Source organism: Phyllostomus hastatus, unplaced genomic scaffold (genome assembly GCF_019186645.2).
Source record: "Phyllostomus hastatus isolate PE091 unplaced genomic scaffold, TTU_PhHast_1.1 phas_scaffold_55, whole genome shotgun sequence".
Taxonomy (NCBI): domain Eukaryota; kingdom Metazoa; phylum Chordata; class Mammalia; order Chiroptera; family Phyllostomidae; genus Phyllostomus; species Phyllostomus hastatus.
In genome coordinates, this window is record NW_025334035.1 from 2,344,717 (window position 1) to 2,366,829 (window position 22,113).

Consider the following 22,113-nt stretch of genomic DNA (forward strand, 5'->3'; position numbering starts at 1 on the left):
GTGTTGGCTCGCCAACTGCAATAAATGTCCTGCTGTGATGCCCGATGTTGGTAATGGGGGAGGTTGTGTATGTGGGGGCAGGAATATGTAGGAACTCTCTGTGCTTCTACTCAAATATTGCTGAAGAACTAAAAATAGTCTAGAAAAAAGTCTATTTTGAAGGTATTATTGTTGCTGATATATCTCCTAGGGCAAGAGAAAGAAAGGAAAGATAAACAAATGGGACTGCATGAAATTAAAAGGCTTAAGAAGGAGCAAAAGGAAAAAAAGAAAGGAAAGAAGAAGGAAAAGAAGAAAAAGAAGCTCAAATCAATAACTTAACATTCCACTTTAAGAATCAAAAAGAAATAATGAAAGTAGCCAAAAGAATGAAAAGCAAGCAGAAGAAAGAAAAGAATATAAACTAGATTGGGAATAGATAGCACAGAAAATACAAAAACAATACAGAAAATGACACCAAAAGTTAGTTCTTTGCAAAGATCAGCAAAATGACAAAAGTTTAGCTAGACTGACTAGCCAAAAGCTAGGATGATGCAAATTACTAACATCAGGAATGAAAGAGAGGTCATTCATAGAAATTAACCCCATAGAAACATTTAAAAGAACTTTAAGGAAGGATTATGAAATATGTTAAACCAACAAATTACATAACCTAAAAAAAAGGACCATTTTCTAGAAAAACATAAACTGCTGGAACTGACTGAAGAAGATTTAGGAAATCTAAATAAACCTATAACAAACAAGTAGAGAGATTGAATCAGTAAACAAAACATTCCTACAAATAAAAGCCCAGGCCCAGATGGCTTCACTGATTAATTCCACCAAACCTTTAAAGAAAAATTAACACCAGTATCCTCAAACTCTGCAAAAAAGAAAAAGAAAAATAATAGAATAGGGAATATTTTCCAATTCATTCTATAATGGCACCATTACCCTGATAACAAAAGCAGACACGAGACCACCAACTTATACCACACACTAGAATAACTCAAAGTGGATAAAAGACTTAAATATAAATTGCAATGTCATAAAAATTCTAGAGGAAAACAGGCAGTAAAATTTCACATATGTCTCCTAGAAATATTGTTGCTGATATATCTCCTAAGGTAAGGGAAACTGGAAAAATAAACACATGGAACTATATCACATTAAAAAGCTTCTTCACAGCTAAAGAAACCATCAGCAAAATGAAAAAGAACCCACTGTGGGGGAGAACATATTTGCCAATGATACACAGGACAAGGGTTTAATCTCCGAAATATATACAAAACCCATATGACTCAACACCAGGAAAACAAATAATCCAATTTAAAAAATGGCAAAGGGCCAGAATAGACACTTCTCCAAGGAGGACATACAGAGGGTCCATGGACATTTGCAAAATTGTTCAACATCAGTAATCATCAGAGAGATGCAAATCAAAACCACAATGAGGTATCACCTCACTCCTGCTAAAATGGCCATCATTAATAAATCAACAAACAACAAGTGCTGGCAAGGATGTTTAGAGGAGGGAACCTTAGTGCTGTGTTGGTAGAAATGCAGACTGGTGCAACCACTCTGGAAAACAGTATGGAGTTTCCTCAAAAAATTCAAAATGAAACTGCATTTTGACCCAGCCATTCCACTTCTGGGAATATATTCAAACAACACCATAACACCAATTCAGAAGAATATATGCACCCCTATGTTCACAGCAGCATTATTTACAGTAGCCAAGATCTCGAAACAGCCTAAGTGCTAGTCAGTGATGAGTGGACAAAATAGCTGTGGTACACATGGACAAGGACAACGAGGCGGGGGGGGCGGGTGAGGGGAGGATTGAATGTGGGAGAAGGGGGTGGGCAGAGCAGGGGGAGTAATGGGGGGAAATGGGGGCAACTGTAATTGAACAACAATAAAAAGTTTAAAACAACTGTGGTACATATATACAAAATTGGAATACTACACAGCAATAAAAAGAAGCAATTCTTACTCTTTGTGACAGCATGGATGGAACTGGACACTAATATGCTACATGAAATAAGCTGGTCAATGAAAGGCAAATAGCATATGATCTCACTTATCATTGGAATATAATGAACAAAATCAACTAGTGAGCAAAATAGAATCAGAGGCATGGATACACAGAACAGATTGACAGCTATAGGAGGAGAGTGGGGAGGTGGGGACTAGGAGAAAGAAGCTGAAGGGATTAGACAAAGAATGTATGAATGGCCCATGGACAATGGTATGGGGATTGACTGTGGGAATGGGTAGGTAAGGGGCAAGGGGGCAAAAGGGAAAAACTTGAACAACTGTAAGAGCATAAATTAAAAAAGGTATTTTTAAAAAAGCAAACAAAGACAAGCAACATCATCACAGGGTATTAAAAAACTACAGACCAAAATTTCTTATGAAAATCCTCAACAAAATAATAAAACCATGTAAAAAGAATGGTAAAGCATGACCAAGTGGTGCTTGTACCAGGAATGCAAAGTTGGTTTAACCCAAAGTACCAATAGGTTGATTTAACCCAGGAAAACTGATCAATGCAGTACATCTGTTAATAGAATAATTGATAAAAATTTCATGATCATCTCAAAAGACTTAGAAAAAGCAGTTGACACAATCAAACACCATTTCACATTAACAACACTTAACAAACTTGGAATACAAGGAAACTATCTCAACCTGATAACAAACAACTACGAAAAACCCACAACTCACATTACACTTAATGCTGAAAGAAAGAATGCTTTTGCCCTGAGACCAGGAACAAGACCAAACTCTCCACTCTTTCCAAGTCTATTCAACGTTATACTGGAGGCTCTATCCAGAGACAGAAAGCAAGAGATTGAAGTAAATGTTTTCCATATGATAAAGGAAAAAGTAAAATGATCACTATTTGTACCTTACATGACTGTATTTTAAAAATCCTAAGGAATTCACAAAAAATAGATATTAAAACTAATAAACTAGTTAGCAAGTCTTCAGGATAAAAGTTTAACAAATAATAAACTGTACTACATGTTAGCAATAAACAATCTAAAAATGTAATTAAGAAAACAACACTATATACAATAGCATCAAAAAGTATGAAATACATGGGAATAAATTAAACAGAAGAAGAGCAAGACTCATATACTGAAACCTACAAAGCATAGTTGAAGAAATTAAATCAAAATAAATCATAAGACCTTCCATATTCATGGATTGGAAGACTTAATAGTGTGAAGATAGCCATACTTTTCAAGCTGATCTACAGATTCAACTCAGTCCTTATCAAATCACAGCTGCCTATTTGCATAAGCAGTCAAGCTGATCTTAAAATTCATATGCAAAGAAAAGTTTGCATGTCAGTCCTTGGGAACCCCACCCTTCCCAATGTGGCATAGAAAATAGAAGTAAGCATTGATGCCTGATGATGAGCAGAATGGGAGGGGGGAAGAACAGAAAGGCAGTGTGGTGTCGTGGAACCTGGGGAGCAGAGGAGTTCATGGAGCATATGGTCATCAGTGGCCATTGCTGCTGGGAGGTCAAGTACAGTAAGGACTGAAAGTTGTCCATTGGATTTGTGATAGGGAAGTCATGTACGTCCTCAGCAGGAACAGTTCTTGAGGTGATGAAGTCCAAAGTGGAATGGATTAACTTGAAGATGGAGTAAAAATGTGACTACAAATACAAACACATTATTCCGTTATTCAAACATTTTCATAGTGAAGAAGGAAAAAGAAGTAAACCAGAAGGGAATGTGGGTTTTACTAGAGAGGGGTGTGTGTGTGTGTGTGTGTGTGTGTGTGTGTGTGTGTGTGTGTGCTTGTTTGCACTGAAGAAGGAAAAGGCCTAAGTTTGAATATCTGTTGATAAGGATGATGAAAGATACCAGAAGAAGGGCTTATCATGGTCTCCCTTTCCTCAGAGGGAGATAATGGAAGAAAGATTGGCTTTCAGAGATTTGGGTAACACCTAACCCTGTAACAGAAGGGTACTTGAAGACCTGGCAGAGAGAAGGTGGCCCATAGACACACAGGTTTGACTGTGGGAAGCTGATGGATTTCCCTCTAATGGCTCCACTTTTTCCTGTGAAGTAGGAATTTAGTTCTACATTAGACTGTGAGGGTTGCAGTGTTAGAGGCCTGGGGAAGGTAAAATATGGAAATGGCTATCATTGAATGGGAGATTTCTGCCTTCCAGGCATTGCAGGGGCCCATGTGAGAGTCACTGTGGGATTCATACTGGCAGCCCCTGCCCTTGTTACTCAGGTGGGAGTAAGAGTGGGGGAGTGGGAGAAGGACAGAGGTGAGGGTGAGCCACAAGGATATGATGGAGTTCAGAGGGTAAGATATTCAATCATGTTGCCAATGGCATATTATGGAATCTAAGCTAGATCCCAAGTACAGTGAAGGGGGGGGGGGGAGGAAGAGAGAGAGAGAAAGAAAGAAAGAAAGAAAGAAAGGAAGGAAGGAAGGAAGGAAGGAAGGAAGGAAGGAAGGAAGGAAGGAAGGAAGGAAGGAAGGAAGAAAGAAAGAAAGAAAGAAAGAAAGAAAGAAAGAAAGAAAGAAAGAAAGAAAGAAAGAAAGAAAGAAAGAGCTGAGAGACTGGGAGAAAGGAGAGGGTGAAGGGGTTGCTCACTGAAGAAGGGTCCTGGTGGGGTAAGGTGGGCAAGCAGGGGATGGTAGTAAATCCATACCCCACCTTTCAAAAAACTATTCTAACGAGAACCAGCTGAGTCCAGGATTAAAAACTTTTAAAAGGGTCTCAGAAATCCTGGTTCTACCTTAAGCTTTATACGCAAGTGGGAAGACAATCTACAATATACCCCTTACACTGCAATAGAATTTCACAATCTCAACATCAATTCTGCATCTACCTCAAGGAATATCTTCTGACCAGTCAAAAATAAAAAAATAAAAAAAACAACTGTGAAAATGGCAGAGCCTGGAAAATATTTTCATTTTCCACATAGTAAGAGCTGAAGCTCAGGAAGGTTAACTAACTGGCCCAGATTTACACAGCAGAATGGGAGGCCTGGGACTTGAACTCAGTGCATGCACAGCCCCGCACCACCTCCAACTCTTCACCATGAAAACCAGGATGAAAGTCATGCTGACTCAGTGAGGTGGTGTAATACAAAGTAGTTGTTCACAAGAACACTAACTCTGGATCAGAGAGATATGAATACTTCCTCACTAGAAATGTTGATTCTCTGTGAAAGAACTCAAAGATTTACTGTCATTGGATGTAAGACTAAGACCTTCACAGTCCAAACCAATGACTGGATTTCCTTTGACATCAGTTGAACATGTTAGACAAGGATTCTGGGTGTTTTGTTTTCTATGAACATGTAAATTGACCATAGTACATGGACAAAGCAGAAGGAACTGGTAAAAAAAATAAAATCCAGGAAAGGGTAGGAGATTGAAAGAGGCAATTCCAGAAAGAGGGGAGGCAGGAACACTTGGAATCAAAGACACAGGACAGTAGATCCTTGGCCCCTTGGAGAGAGAAGGAACAGAGAAGGGCTGCATGAAAACTGAGACTTGGGGCTGTGTGAAATCAGGACAGAGATGTAGAAGAAAGTCAAGGGCATGGGTCCTACAGCAGCAGCATCCTTCAAGCCCTGTTCTGAACACCTGGGATATATTATCTTCTTTGACCTTGGCAACCACTGTGTGCAGTAGGCATGGTGAATTCATGTTACAGATCAGCAAACTTGATGATGAAGAAACCTGCACACAGTCTTCAAATAGTAACTGACAGAAGAAAGATTGGACACCAAGTCTGTGTGATGTCCAACCAGAAGAGTAACCTGGTCCCAATTTCAGTGTCCTCTACCTCATGCAGGGACCTTCACACAGTCACATCTCAGGCCTCCTCCAGTGGGCACCTGCCAAGCGTCCGTCTTCAGCTCAGAACTCAAACTCAACACCCCCCTCCAGCATGCCCCAGGGGCTCCTCAAACGCAGTGTATTCTAAACTCCACTTTCCTCCCTAAGCCAAGAAAGCCTGACCCCCCTCTTAGGACAAGCTAGATAATCATAGGAACCAGGACAGAATGAACATGCTCAAACATCAGTGAAAATGTGCCATTAAAGGAACTAACATACAAAGATTTATTCCTTCCACCCTAGTCTCTCATTCTATCACAAGTTGTCCTTTATTTGCTATTTAAAGTTGCCATCCCTCAGGTACACTGCAGGTGCACACAGACCCTCTCAGGTGTCGGGGGCTCTGCCCACAAGTCACTGTGACCACAGACAAAGTTTCCAGGTTCTCCTCCCACTAGCTACTAGATCTATGTGGTGTGCCCTAGACTTCTCCTCCTCCCATGTACCCATCACACCAAACCACAGAACAGAGAAGATTGCTAAACACCACCATCTGAACTCGAAGTACATGGGAAATCCATCACTTCGTAGTGCATTTTCATGAGGCACTAGGTATATGAATCATAGTCGGTGAGAGAATTTTCTCCAACAAATCACCAAACATGCCATGTTCTTATCACCAAGCCCTACTCCAAAGGCAGCCCGGATCCTCACCACGCTGGATGGGAAGGCTAAGGAGGGCCCCACAGCATCAAAGGACAGGGAAGGGGTGGCCAAGAACTCTTCCCACAGAGCGGGGAGGAGGCAGGGAGGGAGGAGCCACATGTGAGACAAAGCTCCAGTGTCACATCAGAATTCTCTTACAAAACACAAATTAGCAGATAAAATTATTAAGGAACTCAAGATGACAACCACAGAGCAACAAACCCCAACAGCAGCACAAACTGTACATCCATGAGGCTGACACTGCCTCCTTTCACACTGATTCTCACAGTACGTGGCAGCAGTACCAGCTCTGCATCCACTCCAGAAGCCTCCTGCCCAACATCTACAGGGGCACTGAGTGCTGTTGGGGCCACAGGAACATGTCCCACAGGCACTGCTCTGACCTCAGTGCTCATCCTCTCCCACCTGGACCACCTGCTTTTTGCCTGACCCCATCCAACCATTCTCCACCCCCATCAGGGGTCATTCCCAAGCAGTGCAAGGAACTCACAACTACCCTCCTCAAGAATTTTCACTGGTTCATTGCTGCCACCTGAACAAGGCCCATACTTCTAATAAACACATTCAAGACCCACCACCATCTTCATATTTTCTATCTTTACCCTCAAACATCATCTCCCTTCAATGTAGACTTTCTGACAGCATCACTAAACATCACATGCTGTAAGCTCACATCCACTCTGCCAGCCAGGAGAGTCCCCTCCCTCCACCTCATCTAGGTGAACTCCTTCCCACCATTCAAGGCACCCTCATATGTCTGCTCCTCCTTCCCTGACCAAAATTTACTGTTCATTCATCTGCTTTCAGCTACACCCCACGTGCTCCTCTTCACTCTATTTCATTCAGTCACTAACTGTATACTAATTAAGTTCCTACTATATGTGTGACCTGCCCAAAGCACTGGGGTACAAGTAGAAATGTAATCTGTTTCATCATGGAACATACATTCTTGAGGGAAAAACAGCAAGAAAATAAATAAGTAAAATATATTGCATGTGATTTGGGCTATAGAGGAAATTAAAGTCGAAATAAATGGGGGCTGGGGCTGCAATTTTAAACAAGAAGGATAATGGGGCAAGATTGCCCCAAGGCAGCTATTGAGCAAATCCCTGAAGCAGGTGAGAGAACACACCAAAGTGAGATATCAGGTGAGAAGATTGTTCATGGCAGAAGAAGAGCAGGTGCAAAGGCCCTGAGACAGAACTGTGCCCACAGTGTTTAAAGAGCAGCAAGGAGGTCATCGAGGAGTCACATAAAAGGGTTAAAAGATAAGAAGAAAAGATGGCAAGGAGACAGATCTGCAGGGTCCCATAGCCAAAGACATGAAATTTGAATTTAACTTAAAAGACATGGAATCTAATAAAAAAAAACAAATGAATAAGCAAAATATAACCAGAGACATTAAAATTAAGGACAAACAGAGTAACTAGAGGGAAGATGGGAGAGGATAATGGGGGCGGGGGAGGGAAGGGTTCTCAGGAACATGTATAAAGGACACATGGATGAAACCAAAGCTGGTGGGATCACAGGTGGAAAGTGGGGATGGCTGCGGTGGAGAAGGAGAGTGGTGGGAGGACAATGGAGACAACTGTACTTGAACAATTTTTAAAATGTGGGAATAGGCCCTGGCTGGCATAGCTCAGTGGATTGAGCTTGGGCTGCGAACCAAAGTATCGCAGGTTCGATTCCCAGTCAGGACACATGCCTGGGTTGTAGGCCATGGCCCCCAGCAACCACACATTGATGTTTCTCTCTCTCTCTCTCTCTCTCTCTCTCCCTCCCTTTCCTCTCTCAAAATCAATAAATAAAATCTTTAAAAAATAAAAAAATAAAAATAAAAATGTGGGAATAAAGGAAATGGAAATATGGAAGGCTTCTGATAAAAACAGATCTGAAAGCTGACCTGCTCTTCGTTTCTATGTCACCCACCAGTACCTGTGTGCTTCTGGGCTTCTGGGTGCCATATTGACCTCTGCCTGACCTGGAGAGGTGCCAGTGAGTGCTAATCAATACTGTACTGTGGAATGACCAGTGAGTAAACTCAAGGCTTCGGTGCATGTGTCCCATAGGCTGGCTGACTGTGGCCTCACAGCAGAGGGCTGCCAGGACCTGGCCTGTGGGCTGAGCACCAACCGGAGCCTGACCAAGCTGGACCTGAGCTTCAATGAGCTGCTGGACATCGGAGCCCAGCACCTCTTCAGGAAGCTGAGAAAGCCCACCTGCAAGCTGCACCGACTGCTGTAATTGAGCCTCATTGACACTACTTCGGGGATGGGGCAGAGAGAATGAGAGCCTGGCAGAATGAGGTGATGGGGTGGGAAGCAGGTAGATGCCCTCATATTGAAACACACCAAAGCATCCCATGTCAGCTCACTGGGCATTTGCCTGGCTGATGAGTTAACAATTATACCCAGTATGCAGGTGGGATGTTGGGTAAATCAGTCCTATAAAGTTGATGCAGGTAGGGCAAGGTTGGTGAGAGTCACACAAAGGGAGGTGAGCTGAATCCTTTGTGGCTCCTTGGCTGCAGGAGAAAGTTACAATCTCCCAGGTTCCTGCCGCCAGGCACGCCCTTATCTTCCTTTAATGTCACCAAGGAGCCCCAAAGGGACACCTAGTAGAAAGACACACAAGACCCTAGTTACCCTGAGGAGATGGCCTTGCAAACAGTGATGATGGACCCGTGCAAATCTCTCCCACAGGCTGGTCAGATGTGGCCTCACATCTGTCTGTTGCCAGGACCTGGCCTCCATGCTCAGTGACAGCCCCAGCCTGAGAAAGGTGCACCTGAGGCAGAATGACCTGGGTGACTTCGGTATGAAGCTGCTCTATGAAGGGCTTAGGCAGCCCACCTGCCAACTCAGGCTCCTGCGGTAAGGCACTGTGGGTCCCTGTGGACAGAGAGCAGGGAAGGGAGGTAGAGGTTGGAAAGGGATGTGGGCCCCGAATTGGACAATGAGACAAAAAATGAATTGTCAGCCTGCCTTCTGTACCAGGTCCGCTAGTTACTTAGACCATGAGCCAAGGGCAGGCCTTCCTCTGAGACTCAGTTTCTTCATCTGTATAATGGAACCTCATACTCACCTCATAAGTTGTGATGTAATATATAAAATGTGTGTAGAACAAGGACATTTCTAGGAGAATTGAGAGGATCAAATGATAACCGCTAGTGAGGCCCCATGTTCCTTTCTCTACTTCCTTCCTTCATTGCCTCATTCATTCATTCATTCATTCATTCATTGCATGCCTCCATGTCCCAAACACAGGGCCAGGCACTGAGGGGACAATAGTGAGCAACACACACAGGCCCTGACATCCTGAAACTTACACTCCAGTGGGAACAAGACATGATGATAAGCACATATTAACACACTATGTGCATTTCTAAGCCCCATGGAGTTTGCAAAGGGAACATGCACTGTGTTATGAGAGTGTGACATGGGAGGAGATGGAATTAGACTGAGGGGCAGGGAGGGCTTCCCTGGGGAGTGACATCAGTCTGAGACCTGAAGCACAAACAGCAGCTGACCAGGCCCAGGCAGGGGCCGCAGTCCAGGCAAAGAGCAGAGCACTGGGGAGACAGACACAGGCTCAGAGCCCTGGAGCCCTGTGTGGCTGCGGTGCAAGGACCCTTAATCTCACACTGCCTCTCAGCCTCTTCCTCTCTCCTCTGCAGTCTGAAAACAAGCTCACAGGCTGTTTCTGGCAACATTTTCCCTTGGCTCTGGCTGGGACCACATCACACACTCTCAGAGCTGGCAGAGCTCCAAACCTCATGTCCTGACCCTGAGATCTTGGCTGAAGCTCCAGTTGCCGGCTCTCAGAGGGGACAGGAAAGCTTGAGCCCTTAACCTTTCCTCCTCCAACAGGCCCCCCTTTCTCCAACTCAGAGCAGCAGGAAGAGCAGGATAGCAGGGGTTAAACACTCTACATGTAGGTCCCCCAAAGCCAGCTCTGACCCTTCACACACAAGGGAGCTCCAGTCCATGGGGCTAGCATCTTCACACCCCAGCCCCTCTGCACTGGGCAGCTGTGGCTACCACAACCCCCGTATGTTCAAGGGCCTCTCCAGAGCCAGGTCTGCATTATTGCCCAACTCACCAGTTACTGAGTACCTCTTGGTGGCCTCCAAGCAGCTTGCTCTTGGACATCCTGCAAAAGTTTCTGCCTCTTCCTTCCTTCCTAGAGCCCTGGGACTTGGATGAGAGGGGCCCCTTCCTACATTGTGTCCCCACACCCTCTCCAGGGGAGAGCTGCTCTGACAATGGTAATGAGTATGGTGTGCACCCTTTACAGGGAGCAGGGTCTTCTCACCTCTATGACCATGGCTCAAAATAGGCAGAGCAGAGCCATCCTGTTGGAGATGAGGACATGGATGCCCAGAGTGGGGAGCTGCTCCCAAATGCAACAGACACCCCCAGGACATACTGCTGTGAGAACAGGAACAGGGCTCTGTCTTTCCAGAAAACTTTCTAGACTCTAGGAAGGAAACCCCAGGACCTACTCATCTGTGCTCATTTTAGGCCATGGGAACACGCTGTCCTCTGGTGGCGGCTGTGAAGTGCTGTCCACTTCCCTTTCAGGAATGAAGGCATAACCCCAGCACATGAGAGTGAAGCAGGCAGCCAAGCTACAGGGATGGCCCCTCACATGTGAGGCCATCTCACACAAGGTCACGTCCACCTCCTGGGGTCACCTGCATACAACTACTGACCAGTGTTGGGATATAAAGACCCAGCCCCTCCTCCCAGTATGCAGCAGCTCTGAGGGTCACTCCCACATCAGAAGTCCCTCAGGGACAGCTGTGTCCCTGGAGACTGCATCACAGCCCAACTTGTCCTTCTTCCCAGTCCTGCTCCCTCCCTTCCTTTGCCCTGGGGTTGACCTAGGAACACCTCTTGTAAACCTCCTAATGCTATTTTTCACCTTAGAACCTGACTTCAGGGAACCCAACCTACTACAGGTTCCTGTGGGAGATAGAAGATTCCATGATTCTTGGCCCTGAGGTATATGAAATCATGTAGGGTCCCAGGGTAATGGGGCTTCCTTTGTGTTTGCAGCCTGGACCAGAGCCAGCAGAGTGAGCAGGTGACAGAGATGCTGAGGTCCCTGAACCTGGAGAAGCCTCAGCTGCCCACAGAAAGTGGGTAAGAGGGGAGACCCAGAACTCCCTGGAGCTGACCCAGGCCCAGGGCTCACCTCTTGAGGCTGATCCAGAGACAGGAGCCAAAAGGGGGTGGGGCGAGGTTGGAGGCAGAGACAATCACAGCCAGAAAGGAGCCAAGAAACCACAGCAGCCAGAGTGAGATTCTTTCTTTGTTTAGTGCAAACACAGTTAGGTCCCTTCTCTGCCAAAACCCTTCCCTTAGATGAGTGAGGAGATGAACAAATGAAAAAAAGTGAAGGGGGGAGTGGGTGAAATTTGGAGCATGGAAGCAATGACCCTGAGGGGCAGAGACAGGGAGAGAGAGCTTTGTGGGGGAAAGCCCCCCTCCCACCCCTCATCTATATAAACATCTTCTGTCCACAGTCCAGCAGGAGGGGTACACCTCAGGAACAGGAGAGTCCATCTTCCTCCTGGGAACCTGCTGCAGACCCCCTGTTCCTTTATTGTGTATTCGGCCTATGACTGCAAGTGCCCTGTGTCCCGGTTCTGAGAGATCTATCTCACCTGATGTGGAAGGAAAGGGCTCCAAGGCTCAGGGCAAGGCCCCTTTATTGGGGAACCAGCATCCCCTCCGACCCGCAGTGTGTTAAACACAGGGCTCTGAGGAAGGGCCCAGCTCTCAGGAGCTTCACTCAGCAGGGACACAGGCCCAGGTGACCCCCGCCAGTGTCACTGTGCCTAGGGTCAGGGTGAGGGCACTGATGGGCCTATTGGACTCTGTCCAAAGGGCCTGAGCTGAGCTCTGAAACATGGGAGGGCTTAGCTGGTCTGAGAAGGGCCAGTTCCAGGCAGAGGTAGAGGCTCTGATCTGAGCTCCTTGGAGGAACAGAGAAGGCCAGGGACCAGGAGCAGTGCTACTCTTAAGTGTGGGTCAGCATCAGCATCCCTGAGAGCTCATCTGAAATGCACATCTCATCACGCTCTCCCTCCCGGGAGAACACCCACATCTCTCTATTCCCTCAGGAGTGCACATCTGAAACTCTAGGGGACTCGGAAGTCTTGCAATCAGGGAGCAATGGGCAGTGGCAGCTTTTCCCCTGCTAACCCCTTAAACTTGCCTCCAAGGCACCTCTTCTCTGACTTCCCAGTGAACCAAAGCAGCCTGGCCTCTGCTCTCTCCTGTTGCTTCTATCCTGAGCCTTTCCTTGTTATCCTGTCCCGGGCTTTAATAACCATGCTTCCAAAGCTTAAAAAAATGGACATATCAGGCCCCATTCAGACCTGCTGAATCAGAATCTATAGGGTGAGCCCAAGATCTGTGTTTTAAAAAAAACTTTTGGTGCCCTGGCTGACGTAACTCAGTGGATTGAGCACAGGCTGCGAACCAAAGTGTTGCAGGTTCAATTCCAAATCAGGATACATGTCTGGGTTGCAGGCCATTACCCCCAGCAACCGCACATTGATGTTTCTCTCATTCTCTATCTCCCTCCCTTCCCTTTCTAAAAATAAATAAAATCTTAAAAAAAAAAAAACTTCTTGGTGTGAGTCTTAGAGAAGCACTGGACTGAATGTGAGTGAGCAGGGAGTGTGAACACAGGTGGATTGTGGACTGGAATGGGGGGAACAGAGGCACAGGTAGACTTTTGGACCACGTTAAAAACTTTTGATTCTACCCCTAAAGTAATAGAGATTGCAGGGCTTCAGCAGCAAAGTGCTGGGTCGGGTTCATATTGAAGCTCAGCTGCTGTGTAGAAATTGTCCAGAGATGGACAAGAGAAGAAGAAGGGGACCATCAGGGAGAGGATTACATGGTTCAAGCCAGAGATCCCAGTACAGGACTAGGGTGGAAGGCATGGAGGGAGAGAGAAGGGTCTAGAAAAGGAGAGCTATTCTGGAGGCAGCTGATGGATCCATCTGCTCTCAGAGGGAGTGAGGAGTCAGAAATACACCACAGTTCTGGCCTGGTTAGCTGGGTTGTTGGGGGCCGTTCACGGAGACAGGGCCTGTGGGAGAGTCTCAGATGGAGGCGATGAGTAGAAATTCTGATGAGTTGAATTTAAGGGGGATGTCATGTAGGAAGAACCAGCTTCCTCCAACATCTCAGGGACAATGAACAACTCTGTCTCTAGGAGGCCAAGTCCAATGAGCTCTAAGGAGACCCCAGGTAAAGGAGAGATGGATGATGACACATCCCCACTCAAATGGCAGACACCAGAATCAGGTACTTTGAAGGGTCAGGCTGGAAGTATCATTATTTGGGATAAGAGAGGGGAATGTGGAAGGTCACCTTCTCCATCCCCCTTCCTCTGGTGTAGGACATGCCAAAATGCCCTCTCAAACAGCCCTTCCCCATCCAAGAACATTCGCACCTGGAACCTTGCAAGATCTCTGCTTCCCTCTCTCCCAGCCTCAGGGACTGAGGCCCCTCCTCTCCAGGCATCACTGGCATGTCTCAGACTCTGACCAGGGCCCAGTCTCCCAAGGCCCACACTAGGAGGCCTGGGAGTGCTCTCTTCATCCCTGGCCATCCAATTTTTGAGCCGTGCTCTTCTCACAACTTACCTTCCTAGTAGAGGCTGGAATAGCAATACCTCTGGACCAGTGAGAAGGGGGAGTGGCAAGAGTGTGGTCAGGGGGCAGCAGTGTTGGCCTCCTCACACAGCAGGCAGGCAGCCCCAGGAGCAGGGACAGAGGTTCCAGACACACTGCTTGCCAAGGTTCAGGCAGACCCACCTTTGGAAGCACCCTCCATGGGAGAACCAAAGTGGGGGTGACCAGACAGGAGAACCTAAAGTTGACCACCACCCTGCTATTCCAGAGAAGAGCTACCCTCACATAGCGCAGGTGGAACCCTTCTGTCTCTCTTCTCCCTCTAGGGCCTAAAGATGACTTTTGGGGCCCCACAGGGCCTGTGGCTCCAGACGTGTTTGACAAAGGCAAGAGTCTGTACCGGTGAGTGAGGGGACTCACTCTGCCAGGACACTCTACCTCAAGCCCCGCCTTCCCCTCACAGGTTCCCAACAGACTCTCCACATCCCACTCACAGCCACTGGGTCCCCTCCATTGCCAAGCCAACAGGCAGAGGCAGGGCTGAGATACTGGGTTGGTGATTTTATTATGGAAAAAGAGGTTTTATTATGAAAAGTTCAAAGACACCCAAAAATAGAATACAAAGAACTTCTACTTTCCAATTACTTGGTTCCAACAACCATTTTACCATATTTGTTTCAACTCTTCACTTTCCCCCATTTTGTTGTTACAGTGTTTTAAATCCAAGTGATCAGGTGATTTATCCTTACATATTTTGTGATGCACTTTGAAAAATACACATAAAGGCCTTTTCTTACATAACCACAACACCACTATCATATCTAACAATGTTTACAAGTCATCAAACACCCAGTCTGTATTCAGATCTGCTCAGTTGTCCAAGATGTGTCCTTGCAGTTGGTCTGTTCTAATCAGGATCCAGACAAAGTCCCTTCATTGTATTTGGTTTGCTATGTCTCATAAATCTCATTTAAATCTCATTCCATCTACACGTTCCTGCTTTATAAATATCCCCTCTGTAAAGGACCATACCAGAAACGAGGAGCCCTGACCTGCATGTGGCAGCCCTGCCTCCACAGGGTTCCCAGTCCTAAGTAATAAACGTCTATAATTTTAGTCCCCAGCTCTTACATCACACAGTGCCATTCCCTGTCACAGGCATGATCTCAGCTGGGAGACAGTATTATCCCCAACTTACACACAGACGCTAAACATCCCAGGGACCCACTTTTTACCCACAGGGAACCTGGGTAAAGTGTACGATCTCTGTGTAGTGTTTCCTTAAGCTCCAAGTGGTTATCATTTATATCACCATATAAATTGCTTTAAGTATTGAGAAATGGACCCCTTAAAACAATAACCCTTTCCTATTTTATTGTTATTAGTATTATTATTATCCCATTATCATTATAGAAACAGCTAACCACACCCATACCTGTATGAACTGTCAGCACACATTAGGTCACTTATCACTCACAACTCCAGGAGGTGGCGCTATTCTTACTTTACTTACAAAGAAGAAAACAGATGAGGGACATCAGTGACTTGCTCAGGGATCCACAATAGAGAGCAGAGGGGCCAGTACTTAAACCCACATCCCTCTGACAATGGTATCTGAGCTCACAGCCACTCTGCTGGACACACAGGGCCATGCATGGGGTTGGGCATTCAGTAGGTGCTCAGCGAGGTTGTGTAGAGTGAGTAATTCACTGCCTACCTCTCCCTGTTCTCCCAGAGTTTGCTTCCCTGTGGCTGGCTCCTACCATTGGCCCAACACAGGTCTCCACTTTGTGGTGAGGAGGCCAGTGACCATTGAGGTTGAATTCTGTGCTTGGAGACAGTTCCTGGACCAGATTGACCCACAGCACAGCTGGGTGGTGGCAGGGCCTCTGTTTGACATCAAGGCTGAACCAGGAGCCATGGCAGCTGTGTACCTCCCTCACTTTGTAGATCTCCAAGGTAAGCAAGTGGGGGTGTGGAGGGCAGGTGATGGTGGTGAGAATGGGCCTGGAATTGCTTCAGTTGGCAATGCCCTGAGGGAGGAGTTTATGACTTCTTTACACAGGCTGAGGGAGGCTTACAGAAGTGCAGACAGCTTTCTCTCTCATTCCACAGTGCTTGCGGCATAATTTTTTTGAAACATTTTTATTCCCAAGCCTCATAATTACTTTTGCCTGAATTACTTCCTATCAAACGTAGTCTCCTCTATAACTATAATAACCAGCACTTTGTAAGTTGTCTTCAAATAGATGGTATCACTCAGGGTCACTGGAAGAAGTAAAATATACTCAGTTGGGATTTTCAAAAACACTCTTCAAAGACAAGACTATCTGCAAAGTAAGACTAAGTGAACAAACAAGAAAGGTTGGGGCCTCTGAAGTCTAACAACAAATGAAAAGCCATTGGTACTGCCACAGTCAGAGAGAAGAAACAGTGTCACCAGACTCCAAGGGAGAGCTCAAGCCAGAAAAGAGGGGCACCCAGTAGGAGACAGAGACATAAATGGTTACATGGTTGTCCCAAACTCTCTCACCTCCAAAGACTTCCCACAGATAAAGTTACAAGAGATATAGGTTCTCAGTCAAAAAACTCAGAAACCATGCACAAGGCATCGTATGTAAGAACCAACGGAAATATCATGTCTAGGTATCAGTCCTAGAAATGGAGCCCCTGAGCCCTGACGCCCCTTAACCTCACAGATTTCTCCTCCCCGTCCCCCTTCCTATCAGGTTTAGAGCACAGGTTTTAGATCCTATGTAAACACAAGGACTATGACATCAAAATCCTTATTTCCCTCAGTAACTGATCCCCTGTTGGGGCACAGTGGTCACCCATTGTTGGTTGAAAGTCACAGTACTGAGTGAACAAAACAAACCCTACCCCCAAACATCATGGCTGCATGTGGCATGCTAACTGCAGCCATAGAGGTCAGCTTTAGGATTTCACAGAGCCAAAAAAACTTGTGATTTCCTGCCACCTGCTGGAAAATAGTAGAAAGACCTCTTCATAGAAATCTGCTAGTGAATTACCAATACACGGATGCCTAGACATAGAAGCAGCCCAGCAAATACCATGAATAACTGAAAGAGAAAGGCATCTCAGAAAGAAAATGGAAAATCTCCAGAAAGCAAACTGGAACACAGGGAAATATGTGATATAAATAACAGAGAATTCAAGATTGCAGTTCTGAAAATACTCAACAACATGTGAGAAAATATAAACAGACAATTCGATACACTCAGAAAACAAATTAATGAAGAAAATAAGTATTTTACCAAAGAGGCTGAAAGTTTAAAAAAGGACCAAACAGAACCCCTGGAGATGAACCATTCAATAAAGAAGGAGAACAGGAATAAATTACTGAGCATAGGAAACAGAGCCAATCAGATGGAGGAAAGAATTAGTGATATTGAAGATAAGAATCTAGAAATGATGCAGAGGAAACAAGTGAGAACTGAGCATAGAAAAATGAAAGAGCTCTGTGAGAACTGCCAGGCTCAATCAGAAAGAGCAATATGAGAATTATAGGTACACCAGAAGGAGAAGGGAGGGAGAAGGGAAAAGACAGCCTATTCAAACAAATAGTGGATGAGAGCTTCCCAAACCTATGAAAACAACTAGATTCTCAGATGCAAAAGGAAACAGAACACCCATTTAATTTAATCTGAAGAGGCCCATTGTATTAAAATTGTCAAAAATTAATGAAAAATAAAATGTTCTCAAAGCAGGCAGGGAAAAATGAAAGTGACCTATAAAGAAAGCTCATCAGGTTATTATTGGGCTTCTCAACAGAAACTGTACAAGCCAGAAAAGAGTGGAAACAAATATTCAAAATACAAAATGGCAGGCACTACCACCCAAGAATAATATATCCAGCAAACTTATCCTTTAAATATCAAGGAGAAATCAAGACTTTTCCAGGCACAGAGTGGCTGAGAAAATTTATCACCAGAAAACCTCCACTGCAGGAAATATTCAAGGGAGTTTTTCTACCTGAAACAAAGAGTAAAGTTCCCAAGAACATGAGTAAGATCACAGAAAAAAATACTTGCAGCGTAAACAAGGATACTTTCTGACAACAGAAACATAAAAGGGGAGGGTGCAAAGGTTTCAACTGGCAAAGGAGGATGGAGATCAGACACATTCAAAATAAAAGAAAATCTACTGTAAATATGCAACTTTTTAAATAAACTTAATGGTAGCACACCCACAAAAAAAAAACTGAGAAACTTAGCTTTAAAATACGAGCAAAAAAGCATGGAATACCACCAAACAAAATCTATTGGCAGGAACACAAAGGAAATGAAGCTATGGAGGCACAGAATGATCAGAAAACAAAGGATCAAATGGCTATAGGAAATGCTCATACATCAATAATTACCACCAGTTAACTGAATTCACCAGTGAAGAGGCGCAGACTAGCAAACTGGATCAAAACACAAAACCCAACCATATGCTGCCTTCAAAGACACATCTAAGCTGCAAAGACAAAGGTAGATTGCAAGTGAAACGGTTCAAAATAATTCTCCAAGCAAATAACCTCCACAGAAAGGCATCTGTAGCCATACTGATACTGACAAAATAGATTTCAAGATAACAAAGGTAAAAAGAGACAAAGATGGACATTTTACAATGGTAAAGGGACACTACATCAAGAAGAAAACACTTCTTAATATGTAAGCACCCAATCAGGGAGCACCAAAATTTATAAAGCAATTACTCACAGAGCTAAAGGGAGAAACAGTCCAACACACAATCATGGTTGTGGACCTTAATCTTCCACTGACAGCTCCAGATAGATCATCCAAACAGAGAGTCAATCAAGAATTATCAGTTTTAACTCACACATTAGATAAAATGAACATAATTGACATATACAGAATCTTTCTTCGCAGATCATGAGATTATACACCCTTCTCCAGTGCACATGGGACATTCTCAAGGCTAGATCCTATGCTGGATCACAAAACTAGCCTCAACAAATGCAAGAAGAATGGACTGATACCAACCATATTCTCTCAGCAAGTGCCTTGAAATTAGAACTCTACTGCATAGTCCAGCCAATATGGAGGCATAGTCAGAAATGCTTTGCTTCCTCACACAACCAAAAGAAGGATAGCAACCAATTTTAAAACAAAAAATGACCAGAACTGCCAGAAAAGTATTCACATGGAAATTCGACAGCCAAGGAATTAGAGAAACGTTCATCCAGATGGGTAGGAGGTGCGGAGACAGGTACTCATGGAGGAGAGGATGCGTGTTAATGCAAGACAGCAGACCACATGGGTGATCCCATAGTCTTGCACAGATAAACCAGGAGAAACAATGGGGGAATGAGATAGACCGTAACTCAGGGCTCACTGTGGGAAACTAAAGACTCAACACCCTGGGATTTTAAAAAATCTTTTTGGGTTGTAGCAACAAGGGATACTCCCAGCCTCACATGAGAGTCAGTAGGAGAAGCTCACGGGGTCCTAAAACATACAGAAACCCACCCACCTGTGAATTGGCACCTAAAAGGGCACAATCCACTTGTGGGAAGCGAGGGAAGTGACAGAAAGTGGGATGAGAGCCAAGGAAGCAGCATTGTACCCTCTCTGACCCCTCCCCCACATACACACCACAACTCAGCAACGTGCTTTGCCCCACCCTGGTGAGTATCTAAGGCTCTGCCCCTTACAACATAATAGACGTGCTGAGACAAAGAAATATGGCCCAAATGAAAGAATCAATCCAAGCTCCACAAAAAGAAATAGGCAATGAGGACATAGCCAACCTACCAGATGCAGAGTTCAAAACACTGGTAATCAGGATGCTCACAGAAATGGTTGAATTTGGTCACAAAATAGAGGCAAAAAATGAAGGCCATGCAAAGTGAAATCAAGGAAAATGTACAGGGAACCAACAGTGACAGTAAGGAAACCAGGACTCAGATCAACACTTTGGAGCAGAAGGAAGAAAGAAACATTCAACTGAAACAGAATGAAGAAACAAGAATTCAAAAAAAATGAGGAGAGGCTTAGGAACGTCCAGGACAACTTTAAACATTCCAACATCCGAATCACAGGGGTGCTAGAAGGAGAAAAGGATGAGCAAGAAATTGAAAACTTACTTGAACAAATAAAGAAGGAGAACTTCCCCAATCTGGCAAAGAAAATAGACTTCCAGGAAGTCCAGAGAATCCAAAGAAATTGGACCCAAAGAAGAACACACCAAGACACACCATCATTAAGTTTCCCAAGATTAAAGGTAAAGAGAGAATCTTAAATGCAGCAAGAGAAAAGGAGAGAGTTACCTACAAAGGAGTTCCCATAAGACTATCAGCTGATTTCTCAAAAGAAACCTTGCAGGCAAGAAGGGACTGGAAAAAAAGTATTCCAAGTCATGAAAGGCAAGGACCTACATCCAAGATTGCTCTATCTGGTAAAGCTGTCATTTAGAATGGAAGGGCAGATAAAATGCTTCTCAGATAAGGTCAAGTTAAAGGAGTTCATCCTCACCAAGCCCTGATTACACAAAATGTCAAAGGGACTTCTCTAAAAAAATTGAAGAAGATCAAACACTTTGAACAGCAAAATGATAACAAACTAACAACTATCAACAAATGAACCTAAAAAACAAAACCAAAAACTAAGCAAACAACTAGAACAGTAACAAAATCACAGAAATAGAGGTCACATGGAGGGTTATCAGTGGGGAGGGGGAAGGTAGAGAATGGCGGGTAAGGTACAGGGGAGAAGAAGCATAAATGGTAGGTACAAAATAGACAGGGGGAGGGTAAGAATAGTATAGGAAATGTAGAAGCCAAAGAGCATATATGCACGACCCATGGACATGAACTTCCACAGACATGTACTAAGACAGGAGTGTAGTGCTGGAGGGTGAGAGAGTGCAGGGAGGAGGGGGCTCAAGGGGAGAGAACAATTGGGGCAAGTATAATACCATAATCAATAAAATATACTTAAAAATCTAATTTACTATATAATTTTAACTAATTGAAAAATATACACCAGATAATGTGGAAAATCAATCAATCAATTTTTAAAAAATAAAAAATAAAATCTATCCTCTCAAACACTTCCAAAAAATTGAAGAGGCAATACCTCTTGACATGTTGTGTGAGGCCACCATAACCCTGATACCAAAACCTGGCAAGGATAACAAAAAAGGAAAACTACAGACCAATATCTCTGATAAGTACATACGCAAAAATTCTAAACAAAATACCAGTACATCAAATACAACAATACACTTAAAAATAATACATCATGATCAAGTGGGGTTCATGACAGGGATACAAGGATAGTTCAACATATACAAAAAAATCAGTATAATACACACATTAAAAAATAAATACACACATTAACAAAAGAAAGGATAAAATCATGTGGTCTTATCAATAGATGCAGAAATAGCATTTGATATGGCACAATATCCATTTATCATTAAAACACTCAACAAAATAGGAATAGAAGGAATGTATCTCTACATAATAAAGGCCATGTATGACAACACTCAGCCAATATCACACTCAATGGTGAAAAACTGAAAGCTTTCCCTCCAGAATCAGGAACAAGACAAGGATGCCACTCTCACCACTTTTATTCAACATAGTTCTGGAAGTCTTAGCCAGAACAATAAGGCAAGAGGAAAAAAATAAAAGGCATCCAAATTGAGAAGTAAGGACCAAAACTGTCACTTTTTACTGATGACGTGATTCTGTACAGAGAAAACCCGAAACACTCCATCAAGAACTATTGGGAGTGACAAAAAAAAAAAAAAATACAGTGAAGTGGCAGGATACAGAATCAATGGACAAAAACCCACTGCTTTCCTGTTCACCAACAAGGAAACTTCAGAAAAAGGAAAGAATAAAACAATTCCTTTTGTAATTGCAACAAAGGTATAAAATACCTGGGG

The 22,113-nt window shown here is 44.2% G+C and overlaps 1 protein-coding gene across 1 annotated transcript in view; it reads left to right on the top strand.

Annotated features, from left to right (window-relative positions):
* The window catches only part of LOC123809493 (NACHT, LRR and PYD domains-containing protein 1-like), a 53,072-nt gene that overhangs the window by 13,956 nt on the left and 17,003 nt on the right, over window positions 1–22,113 (top strand). The window contains 5 exon segments of the mRNA XM_045824693.1: window positions 8,606–8,776; window positions 9,239–9,409; window positions 11,597–11,679; window positions 14,520–14,595; window positions 15,929–16,152. Of these exon segments, the coding sequence (XP_045680649.1) occupies window positions 8,606–8,776; window positions 9,239–9,409; window positions 11,597–11,679; window positions 14,520–14,595; window positions 15,929–16,152 (725 nt within the window).